At 50.6% G+C, this 12,826-nt stretch overlaps 1 protein-coding gene across 2 annotated transcripts in view; it reads right to left on the reverse strand.

Annotated features, from left to right (window-relative positions):
* Positions 1-12,826, reverse strand: part of ADCY2 (adenylate cyclase 2) — a 407,413-nt gene that overhangs the window by 13,992 nt on the left and 380,595 nt on the right. For both annotated transcript variants that reach the window (XM_046000686.1, XM_046000685.1), the window contains exons 21-22: positions 9,052-9,198; positions 7,370-7,477 (exon numbers count right to left, since the gene is read on the reverse strand). In XM_046000686.1, coding sequence (XP_045856642.1) covers positions 7,370-7,477; positions 9,052-9,198 — 255 coding nt within the window. The remainder of the gene's footprint in view (positions 1-7,369; positions 7,478-9,051; positions 9,199-12,826) is intronic.

The raw sequence follows: 12,826 nt of genomic DNA on the forward strand, positions 1-12,826 counted from the left end.
ACACTGAGCACCCTACAGAGATGTACGGCTTTGACAATGACCGAGCGTCTGACGTCTCCCGAGTCTTTGAGATTCTTAGTATATTTTGTGAAGAGCAACGGTTTGGTTTCTTTCAGTCTTCAGTTTCCTGTCAGGAGCATGAAAGTGGGAAGACATTTCTCTGCTTACAACACATCACGGGAGCTGATGTTTGTACAAAAACACACAGCAGAGACCGAACTATTTTCTCCTTTCCCAGTAAAGGAGATGATGGTTATTGGTTTCGACGGTGCTTGAGCTACAGTGACACCGCGGCAGAAGGTCTCAGAGTGACCCCTCACTTCTTCCCAGTCAATTTTGCAGAGTCCCTCTGCTATGGACTGAATGTGTCTCCTCAAAATTCCTATATTGAAGCCTGAGCCCCGGTGTGATGGATTCGGAGGTGGGGCCTCTGGGCAGTGGCGAGGTCACATGGGAGGGGCCCTTATGATGGGATTAGTGCCCTTACACAGAGGGGCTGGGGACAGCTTGCTTGCTCTCTCTGCCTTCCACCCGTGACACACAGCCATCAGCAAACCGGCAGGAGGGTCCCCACCGGACACCTGATCTGCTGCTGCCTTGGGCTTGGCTGTACCAGCTTCCAGAACTGTGAGAAATAAATGTCTGTCACCCAGCCTCTGGCCGTTTGTTAGGGCAGCCTGGGCTGGCGGAGATGGCCTCCAGTATTCCACGGCACCCAGCACTGAGATTGGCTGCACACGTGCCCTTCCTGGACTGTAAACTCTGGAGGGCGGTTCCAGAGGAGTCAGTCATCAGCATGTAGCTGTCACCCACCACAGTGGGGAAAGGAAACATCTGCCGATGTCCCACCAGCTAAATAAAATCTAGACCCACCGAGCCAGAGACGGAGCCATTAACCTGAGTCCGTGAAGGTGGAAGGAAAATACTTATTGCCCATTGCTTTGCTGGCAGCTCAGTGTCCCTAACACACGGGTGAGCCAGTACAGGAGTCTCCCGGGTGGATCACCAGGAGCCTGGGATCTAATTTGGGGGGCGGGGGGAGCCGAATATCGGAGAAACGTTTGTGCTCGCGGACAGCGGTGTCTCTATAGGGCGAACTCGGCAAGACCCAGATGTGGCAAAAGGTGGTGTTAGTAAATGTCCTCAAGCTACAACCCTGGGTCGGCTGGTGCAGTTGTGTGGATACAATAAATAAAATAAATGACTACCTTTACTTTTAAATGTTTTTAAAATCAGGTTAATTTTTACATAAATAAATAATTCAATAGATTAATTTTAAAAACTCTCTTTGCTTGACTTATTTCACTCAGCATAATCTCCTCCAGTCCCGTCCATGTTGCTACAAACGTTGGGTATTCATCCTTTCTGATGGAGGCATAATACTCCATAGTGTATATGGACCACATCTTCCTTATCCATTCATCCGCTGAAGGGCATCTTGGTTCTTTCCACAGTTTGGCGACCGTGGCCATTGCTGCTATGAACATTGGGGTACAGATGGCCCTTCTTTTCACTACATCTGTATCTTTGGGTTAAATACCCAGTAGGGCAATTGCTGGGCCATAGGGAAGCTCTATTTTTAATTTCTTAAGGAACCTCCACACTGTTCTCCAAAGTGGCTGCACCAACTTGCGTTTCCACCAACAGTGTTAGAGGGTTCCCCTTTCTCCACACGTTGTTTCCTGTCTTGTTGATTTTGGTGGTTTTGATTATCATATGGTTTCACTTACTTGTGGAGCATAAGAAATAACACAGAGGACATGAGGAGATGGAGGGGAGAAGGGAGTTGGGGGAAATCGGAGGGGGAGTCGAAGCATGAGAGACTGTGGACTCTGAGAAACTAACTGAGGGTTTTGGAGGGGTGGGGGGTGGGGAGATGGGTGAGCCTGGTGGTGGGTACTAAGGAGGGCACGGATTGCATGGAGCACTGGGTGTGGTGCATAAACAATGGGACATTGAAAAAATAAAATTAAGTTAAAAAATTTAAAAAAAGAATAATTAAAAAGAGAGTAAGACGACAAATGCTTTATAAAATGGTAGTCCTCCTACCATGGTAGAGAGTAAGAGCTTCCAGGCACCGCTCTCTGCTTCTCCCCCTGCCTATGTTTTCTGTTACTACAAAGTGATTCTTTCAAAGCACTGCTGGCCACGGGTGTCAATCTACTTGAGACCGTGAACGAGAGCGGGGGGTCTGGCTTACTGCGGCAGTTTATAACCAAAGCAGAATTTGAATGAAAGTTCGTTCCTGTATTTTGGGTTCAACCTAAGTTCTTTTTTTTTTTAAGATTTTATTTACTTATTTGACACAGAGAGAAAGAGCACAGCAGGGGGAGCGGCAGGCAGAGGGAGAGGGAGAAGCATGCTCGCTGCCGAGCAAGGAGCCCGATATGGGACTCGATCCCAGGACCTTGCGTTCATGACCTGAGCGGAAGGCAGACGTCTAACCGACTGAGCTACCCAGGCACCCCTTAACTTATCTAAGCTCTTAATAATATTTTTTTAAAAAGATCAGAACGATATACACAATGGCTAAGACCAGAGAAAGCTCGAACCTTGACTAGGGCATGCAGGATGGACTTCCTTTAGGATCCAGGCCCTCGAGCCCCTTGGAGGTGGAGCGGTGAGGGCCCAGGATGCAGCGGAGGGAAGGAGACCGCACGGAGTGGTGTGGCGGGTGCGGAGAGCACGCCGGGTCTCACTGAAGCAGCTGCTTCTAGGTCCCAGGTGCTGACTATCGTCACCAGGGCTGAGGATCAGGTAGATAAGCTACCAGTTGTCAGGAGAACTTGGAAATGATCTTTTTATTTAAGTGAAATGTCCTTTTTCTAAGAATACTACTCTGTAAGTCAAGAAAAGCAGGCTTGTAACCACGATGTACTCTCAGGGCTTCCGGGGTGAAGGCCCTGGCAGGGGCAAGCAGGAGGCTTTGCAGCTGTGCGGCCTGGAAGCAGATTTGGGGGGGGGGGGGGTCCTGGCAGTGAAGGGAAGGGCCCAGACCCCCGGCATCCCTCCCAGCTCCTGTGGTTCTCAGGCGCGCGTTCGTGGGGGGGATTAGTGGGGTTAGATCGCCGGCCCATTCTCAGGCTAACGCTTCACTTTCTGACAAGCACTTGCTTCCTTCGAGAACAACAGTCAGTGGTCATGCATAAGGCAACCACCTATCAGTCACGTTGTCTTCAAGCTTTAACAGAGAATGTAGTGTTTCGTTTAAAAAATACGAACAAAGCAAAACAAAGGCAGACACAAGAGCCGTGCTCTGGCCAGGTGCGGACAGGCTGCTGTGTGTCTGCGCAGGTCCCTATGCGGTGGCCACGGGGAGGAAACGAGGGGGGACTGAGGAACGCGAGCTAAATTTCACATGGCTCTTATCCACGTAACCTTGTCTCTTCTTGGATTTAAGAAAAGCACCTTAATCCTTGATCGACCTGATACATTTTGCAAATTGAATGTCTTTTGTTGTCAAACTAAATATTTGGCTAAACAATGGAGAGAAAGGGTTTTTTTTTTCCCTTGGCTTAGAACTAGAAAAACAAGTAGACAGGTTACAGGCAGGTTACAAAAGGCAGAAGAGAACGTTCGTTTCTTAGAAAAACAAAATGTCCACATTGATACGTATCACGTGTGATACGCGCCTCACCCCAAACGTCACGCACTTTCCTTGCAGAAGACCTGATCTGCAGTTCAAAGTGTTTCTGGGGGACCTTACCGAGTTCTAATTAGATGCCCCGCATAAAAACAGCTCTCACTGAGTCAACGGCCGCATGGACCTGACGGCATAGCCTACCGCATTCATGTCCCAAAGCCGTGCAGCCGTTCTGCGGCGGCAGCAAAGGCAGCCATGCGCGGAGCCGCGTGCGAGTCACGACCGTGTCGTTTCGGCTGTGAGCATCGGTGCCGCCGGCTCTGGCCACGCAGGATCCTGCGTATGAAACGGGCCTGCCCCCCATCTTATGTAAGGACACCGGGGGGCAGGAAGCTTAGCTACTGTAGGAAGTCATGAGCTGTCTCATGAAAGTCACGCTCTTGCCGCACCACCACGCGGTCCGTCGACGCTTAGCACAGAGTGGGGCCTGGGAAGCAGTCAGGAAGCAGCTCGCGGGAGCTGAGAAGGCCGGTTTAGGGCCGGTGGTGGATGAGGGCAGGAGGGATGGGGCCTGCGGGGCAGGGAAGGGATGCCAAGGTCAGGCAGGGAGCCGCAGAGACTGAGCGGTTCAGACTGGACCTCGGAGCGTGGATGTCACAACCTTGGGCCAGTCACTGCTCTGCTGGGCCTCGGTTTCTCCTCCTCCATCTAGGACATGGGTGGTTGCGGGGTGTCTGTTAGGCTTGTTTAAAGCAGACCCTGGAGGTATTTCAGTAAGTTCACAAACGTCACGGGGAAAAGGCAGAGGGTTTCCATCGGCAGGAGCAGGTCCGTGAAACGGGGAAGGAAGCCAAGTGCGGTCCAGAGCAGGAAGGTGGGCACGTGCTCCACCCCCGACAGAACAAGCCCAGGTCATCGCTGGGCACAGCGCCCCCTGCTGGGGATCCCGGGGCGGGGGATACCGCCTCAGAAGATGAGGGTGTGGGAGACCAGCCTTCCGTGGAGACCTGGAAATGCAGGCCTGGCCGCCTGCAGGATGCGATGAGGGGGCTGGCAGGCGCGGACTATGCAGAGGGGAGGGATCACGGATCACTAGAGGAGGCCCCTTGACAGAGAGGCGGTGTCAGGGCCCGCGACAGAGGGACCCCAGGCAGCAGGCAGCCCAGCGACGGACCGGACGCTAAGGAGGAGGGGCTTCTAGGTGGAGGTGACCACCGGCTGGACCAGAGGACACAGGCAGGACCCCGAGAGTACATGTGCAGGGCACTCGACCCGACTTGGGTTCTGGAATGTGGAAGCGCTTCCTGGTCTTCAGGAGTGGGATTTCCCGTGTCGGGCTCGTGAGGGTGAGGGCGGAGGGGACGTGCAGAGTGAGGACTCTTGGCCACAGAGTGCGCCTGAGGGGAGGGAGAGACCCTGGAGAGCCAGCGTCCGGGGGGGGGGGGGGCAGAGCACGGCACTTCGGCTCTAGGGGCTGATGGGGGACGCGCCCACGCCGCAGCCCCAGTGCTGAATGGATTTTCACGCAGCAGCATCTCTGAGAATCTCTACTCTGAGCCTCCGCCAAAGGGGACCCAAGGTCAGTCGGTGACCTAAGGTCTGGAGTGGGTGCCGTTAGGGCACGTACCCTAAAAGGCTCACCAGGGCAGATTGGTTGGCGAGGCCTCAGGAGCACGGTTGGGATGAGGTGACGTGAGTTGGGGACCCCCCTTCAGGCACAGAATTTTCAGGAGGTGGCAGAAAGCTCAACAATCAGGATAAATGACATCCTCATGCAATAGTTTGAAAATAAAAATGAAGACAGAAAAATCCAGAATGAACTAAAATACCAAAACTTAAAATAAAGGTAAGTATGTGGGACGGATTGTTTCCTGCCAAAATTCCTATCTTGAAGCCTTAAAACCCTCTCCCCAAGATCTCTTTCTCTCTCTCTCTGCCCTGTGAGGACACAGTCAGAAGGGGGCCGTCCACCAGCAGGAAGAGGGAGTTCGCCAGCCCCCATCCTGCAGGATCACTATATGCTGGACTTACAGCCTCCAGAACCACGAGGCAGGCCACGCCTGCTCTTTGAGCCCCTCCGCCCGTGGTGGTCTCTTACGGAGGCCCTCGCTGACCAACGCAGCAAGGGCCCAACACCGCACAGCCTCAGGCAAGAGGAGAAGGTCCCTTCCTGGAGGTAAGATTTCATATTATTCTTTTAATGCTTAACTTTTCCCATAACATCAAAGGTGCTCAAAAAGTATAAGTTTGCTTCCATTAAAGCCAGGAAAATAAAATGATCATCAGTTCTGTTTTTGGTATAATTAAGGTAATTCAAAGGAACTTAAGATAATGTCTGGGCGCCTGAGTGGCTCAGTCAGTTCAGCGTCTGCCTTTGGCTCAGATCATGATCCCAGGGTCCTGGGATCGAGCCCCGTGCAGGGCTCTCTGCTCAGCTTCTCCTCTGCCTGCTGCTCTGCCTGCTTGTGCTCTCTCCCTCTCAAATAAATAAATAATTTAAAAAAGTTATACATTTTCATACCTCTGTCTTATAATTTTCCAATACTGTAGTGTCCTGTCAATAAAAATCTAATCATTAACAATACACAACCCCACGTCTGTGGGGCTATACATTTCTCCGTTTGCCTCTAACACCAAGATGGCTTGGGAAGGCGCCACTCAGAACCCCAGGTAAGAGTCTTCTAAGGTTTCATTTCTTGCTCATTTATTTTACTTTTTAACTTTTTAATATTAGTTTATATATTATATTGTATTATTATATATAATATATATTAATGTTATTTTATATTTTATGTTATTTATATTTTATATTATTTTTTATATTTTACTTTTTAAATTTTACTTTTCCTTATTACTAAAGCAATGCCTACCTATTAAATAATAATCTGGAAGAAAACACCGAAGGAGAAGAGCAAATGGAATAAGTTGGGAAACTGTGAGCATTGCCAGTCAGTCAGACGGTTCACGTTCCAGCCTCTGCCCATGAATATTGAGGAAAAGGAGCCAAGAGAGCTCTGTTCAGCACGCTGCTGTTTCTCTGTCCCTCTCTGGCCCCATCCAGTCCGTGGGAGGGGGGTGGGGGGGAGGGAGCAGAGCAGATGGGCTCAGCCCTTCTTTTCTTGGGAGGACTCGGCCTGCCTCCAACAAGCTGTGCGCTGCTAAGTTCTGCTCCCCTGAGTTGCACCCACCACCTCTGTCTCCACAGCAAACCTGTCCTGGAGCCATCAGGGACCCCACTGTCCTAAAAGGGAGGGGGGTCTGGTTTACTGAACCACAAGCTACACAGCATATACACACACACACACACACACACACACACACAGAAACAAAACACAACGTAACAGAAAACCCCCTCAAAACTATAGTTAACTGAATGAAGATAACTCAGTTTTGCCCAAACCACCAAACCACCTTCTCACCAAATTTCTCAGTGGTCAGCGTGGTTTTGGACCACATCGGTTTTGATCAAAAGACCAGGAGCCATCTTTAATGAGTCATCCTAAAATAAACAGCTCTAATCTTCGACACTTTGTTGTATATTTATCTGGTATCAAGCAGCTGCCAGACGGGTTGTTTTTTCCTACCCCTGCTGACCAGAGAAAGGAATTCTGTGAACAGACCCTGAGAAGTCTCTGGAATCTCTTTTTCTCATTAGGTCTTCATCACTGAGGTTTAGGTTGTACACACAGTACGGTTTCTGAGTCAGCGCGTGGCCATCTGGGCCCCGGGGGGGTCTATGGGTGGAGTGAGGCTCTATGTGCTGCTGGGGGGCCGACATGTCTGTACCTGGGCGTGCTCCTGGCTGGGCACGGCGCTCAGACCCGTCGCTGCCATGTATGTGCTGCCGATGGTCTTGATCTTTTCAACTCCGCTGAATTTCGGCTTGGACAGCAGCTGGGAGCAATGACAAGCATTCAGGGGTTTAACTGGGTGCACTTTCTAAAGACAGTCTCAAACTCCAGTTCACGGTTTTGGAAATACAACTTATTTCAACCACTGCTTACTCACACTTTGACCTTGGGCTTGGTTGAGAAAGAATACTTTCTATGCTCCATAAAGACAGTGTCCTTGGATGGAAATGCAGTACAATGGTTTACTTCCAATTAACATGAATTAGCTTTTAAAATCTGCTAGGGAAGAAACTAGGATAAATTACGGTGCATGGCCTCAAATAAATTTCCCAACGCTGGGTTTGAAAGGCTTAGCACAAACATGATTCAGTGGGGGAGGTCTTCTGTGCATGGGGAGGGTGATTTATGACCAATTATAATGCTGAGAACTGGCTTTTCCCCCTGAGCTCTAGATGTAAGGGGAAGAATGATCTGGAATGTCTCCCCTCATTAGCTCTGACCTGAATATTTCTTGTCCGAGTTTCTCATATCAGTTACCAGCTTCCTACTGGCCTCCTCCCCATCCAAGTACATTAGGACTTGTGGTGGGTTGGAGAATAGGTAAAAATAGGAGCAGAAGCTGTAGGAAAGAGAAGGGGTAGAGAGAGGAAGGGAAGGAAACTCTGAAAGATGCTGTCTGTCTCTGCTCAGGAGGACAATGGGACCAACTGAGGACTGGGAACATCTTGACCCTTTGCTGGCAGTCTGGCTTTTGGGCATACCAGTGGGAATCTCTACTTGCCATGACTTCACCATAAGTCTTGAGTCAACCTCATGGTCACATAGGTGGGTACAGAGAAAAGTACAGGTCACACAAGACATTTAGAAGGTTGGCCCGAAACCATCATATCACATCAGTGATTTCATCACTAGATTTCAAAGTTCCATGGATCCTGATGAACCCATGTTCACGTACGTCAATTTTGCTATATTTTGCTTGATATCTGTAAGAATGATGTAGCAACATCCTTAAAACCACAAGCGTGTTTGTTCTTACCAGAAAACAATGCACATTATTCTCTATGTAGGCAAAATACTGGAAATTGAAAAATGACACCTATTTCAAATTCTGAAGCATATACTTTGTCCCTTCTAAGATATATTATCCCTCATACAGACTGCTTTTTCAGTAATAAAGCACGTCATCCCTACACAATTCAAGTTGATATGTGACCTTGGAGTATGCTGAGATAGACATGCCAATAATCTACTATGATAAACACATTCATTATCTCTTTTTATATCAAGAGATAAGCAAGCATTTTCCTTGGAGCTCAAGCCTTTTGAGAAAATTCATGAGCACACTGGAAAGACATTTTATTGATATTGATTTTGGTACTTGTACCCGGGGATCATACAATCTCACAAAATCCCCATCTCTCTCTCTCCAAAATTAGTCAAGGACCATAAGTGAGAAAAAGGCTTTCATCTTTAGCCAGCCACCACAAATTACACCCAAAGACATATTTCAAGATATGCCCCAAGACTGGACTAACTTCAACTGCAATGGCCACAAGAATGCCACAGTGTGGGACGGGGGCTACCCCTACCCGTCAAGGGTAATTCTCCAGTACGTACATCATCAAAGTCGGCGATGATCTCGTTCAGGAGCCGGAGGCATTCCAAGCCCTCCTTGTTCACATCCGATTCTGTGTAGAATTCCTTGAAATCCGGGATAGAGGCAAACATGACGCAGACACAGTCATAGGACTGGTGGTACAAGTCCTGCCCAGGAGAAAAGGAGGAGCTGAGCACTAGGAAACGTTTTCAACAAACACACTCTTGAGGCAAGCGTTTCTCTATGTTAGAACTGGTGAAGAAATCGCCCAGTGTCCCACTCCACCTCCCCCACACCAGCCCCGAGCACATTCCAGACCCCGGCCGTTGGTGCCCGGTGAAGTGTTCTAAGGAGCAGGAGGCAGGTTCCAAGTCCTCTGTTTCCACTGCTACATCAGTTCATCGGAGGAGTCCTTCCAGTAGAATCCCTTCTGCCATCCCCACTCAGACCGTGACAAGAGGTCACAGACTTCTGACTTAGTAATAAGAGTATCCTTTAAGCAACTGAACGTGAACAAAATGATCTCCGAAACTACTCTATTGGCCTAAAATGACTTGCGATACCTACACCCTTTGCACTGAGGTCTTTATACGTTTTATTCTTTAGTGTCTCCTGAAAGGAGCAGATGGAACCCATCAAGGTCCTTCTCAATGACACCAGAAAGATCCAGTGAAACTCCCCAGGTTCCTTACTCATACAGAATCAAACACCAACACTGTTTATTCAACATAGCCCTTTGTTTTTAAATAGAAAGAGGTTCATAGTTCTTTATCCATAGACACGAATAAAATTACAATGTCTTGTCAATACAATTTTAAGGTGTTTCCATAATGTTTTCAACATACAACCTTCAAGTTCAGTGACATGTTCAGAAAGGGAGGGTTGTTAGGTAGGCACAGGGCTGATCCTCGGTGAGCTGCCCTCCCACTGGTGCTGGCTCATCAGGGCCCACAGGTGACATGACACGGGCAGGAAGGCCAGGTGCCACAGTGGGCGCAGGGCAGCATGGGAAATACCCCCTCCACCAGGGACCATGAGGAGCGTTCTGTTAAACAAGATGACTGACCTCAAAGTGGAGAAAGAATGCAGGTGGCCAGGACTTCCTGTGTGCCTGGCAGCGGGAGGGAATGGACTCCACCTGGCTGTTATGGTGAGCTCTGCTCTCTGCGGCACCCGGGGAGACCGCAGCTTCAACAGCCCTGTAAAGGGCTCTCAGAAGAGCCTCTCAGAAGAACCGTTCTTCCCCCACTGAGGTCTCTTAACAAACGCATCAGGACGATGGTGACCCATGAAGGTCACAATGACTTCCTGAAAAAGCTAGACTTACGTTGGCTCCCTGTTCTCAGGGCCAGCCGCCCTGTAATGCCTTCTGCTCCTGCTAATCTTCACAAAAGACATGGACAATGGAATCAAGGTTTTTCTTTTCTACTCGGCTCTCAACATTGTTGAGTTGGCTCACGTTGCCGACCGGTACTTTGAGAAGTTCTTTTGTGAGCATTCATCCCCTGGGAAGGCAAGGGGGGGGCCGTGTGACAGGTGAGCTTAGATTCTAGTGATGCTGATGAAGCCGAGGAGTCAGGGTACTGGGGAGAGAGAACCCCCTAGAAGCCTGTTCTAGTTAAAAATGCGTTTTATCAAAGAAATACGCATTTCACTGACCTCCCTACTCCTCAGGACAAGGAGTGCATCTGCAAGACAAAGAGTGTTTTCTGTCCCCTGCGTGTTCCCCACTGTCTGCTGACACTGGCCAGAGCAGAATCTGGGGACCAATGATGACAAGAGGAAGGCCGGGAATGGTCAGCACGGACCCAGCACCTGCCGCTTGAACACTCCACAGGCTTAATTAACTTGCCCCTGGCTACCGTCCTACGAGGCTGTGCTATTATTCTCAACATACAGAAGGGGAGACTGAGTTCGAGGGCGGTTACATTACTTGCCCAAGGTCACAGTTACCAAGTCTGATGCACACTTGACCCTTACAGACGCTACACTTTACACGTGAACCCACATGTCCTGATGACCACAGAGCGTGCGGCTGATTCAGGGGCAGCACGGGCCTCCCACCACGTGTGGATCGTGTGACCTTTTCTCCTTCCCCCCGAGGTCTTGACGGGCAGGGGGAAATGGGAGACAAGGAAACACAACACTGAACGTGGCAGTGTGGGGGAGGGTGCATTTCGGCCGCACTGCTTTGGAGTCTGATAAAACAAGGTTTATCTGTCGGAGGGAGTCTCGTGTGTTACCTTATTCCGCTGTCCTCAAATAGGAATGCATGGGAGAGTCACCAAGGGGTCTCCCCCTGACCAACGATGTGTATGCTTTGGAAAAGGTCCATGGGTTTTTCTGCTGTGCAGCCTGGATTACGAACCACAGACTGAAGGAGGAAATGGAAGGTCAGGGGAGTGCGGCAACACAGCAAGGCTCCTGCTGGCCTCGGGGCCAGGACTACACTCTAGGGCCCTGCTCAGGCACTCTGCAGGTGGTGAGTGCTGCTGGGGGCTTGGGCTGCAAACCTCTCAGCCACTCTCTCTACAGAGCAGGCACTGGGAACCTTTGGGGAAACACCAAGGATGCACATGGGTCTCTGGCCCCATGATCCCCACCCAATTCAAGGCTCAAGGACTCTTCTTGAGAACCAGGGAAACTTCACCGATGGGAAGCTTCATAAATTCTCTGGAGCCAGTGACATGTGCAGAGCTTAGAACCATACCCTACACTCATGAGAGGTCCCCTCAGGTCTTTGGGTTGGGCTTGGAGCCAGAGAGGACCACGAGCTGATTGGTTGATGGCCTGTGTTTGCCTCGTATTTCCAGAGGATCTGGGCATGGAGGCAGGGCAAGTGGGTAGCCTTTGAGGAGATTGTGGAATTCAGGGTCTAGAATGTGTGATGCTGGTCGGGCACATGCTGCCAAGAGGCACCACCGAGCTCTGGAGAGAAATGCGCTTAGGCGTCATTTCAACCCTCGCTCACATAGAACCACTCTGCCCAACAAGCTCAAGTAATTAAGAAATAATTACTGAGTGAGTGACGCCTGTTCTCCTCCTACCCGAGCCTGGACGAAGACTTGGGACAATTCTGTGACTCTCCCTGTCACTCTTGGGTGATTCAAGTCCCCCTGGTAAGAGTTAAAGTGCCCCGCCCAACGAGAGGTCACAACTCGGAACCCGACTGCACGCAAGGCTCTCCTTCAGCGGCACGAGCCTGCTGCAGCGGGGGGATCCTGGGGGCAAGGGGCCCCACTGGCTACTACATTCTCTCTTACGTGTCGACTTCGACCCTCCCCAGCGTGCTTAGCCAGGCCTTGCAGACCTCCTGGGCGCAGGCCGCGGAGAGACCGACGTGTCCGACGGAGCGGGAAAGCACTCCATCGACTCCATCACGCTCTGGGGCACTCCCGCCTGGCCGACATTGCCACATTTGGGGACTCCCCGCCGCTTCCTCCATCACTCAGCATCCCGCCCGAGGTTCCCTTGCTGTGGACGACACACTCCCTCCTGCTTGGGACCACTCTCTGCCCCAGGCTCTCCTGCTCTCACGGCTTCTCTGCTGGGGCCTGTTCACCCCTCCAGGTGGCTCTGCAGAACAGCATCTCAGAGGACCCTATGCCAACTGTCTTTCTCTTGCTCGGTCCCCGAGCCACGTGCAGCCTCCTTTGCCCTCCCAAGCCCTGGCAGTCACGTCCCCACCCACAGTCCCCGCTCTCTTGGCCCAGACACTTTGATCAGTCCCCGCCCTCTGCACTTTCCACTTGTCTGGGACCTGCCTGTCACCTGTGTCCCCCAGAGGTAGGTGTT

This window comes from Meles meles, chromosome 3 (assembly GCF_922984935.1).
Source record: "Meles meles chromosome 3, mMelMel3.1 paternal haplotype, whole genome shotgun sequence".
NCBI classification, from domain to species: Eukaryota; Metazoa; Chordata; class Mammalia; order Carnivora; family Mustelidae; genus Meles; species Meles meles.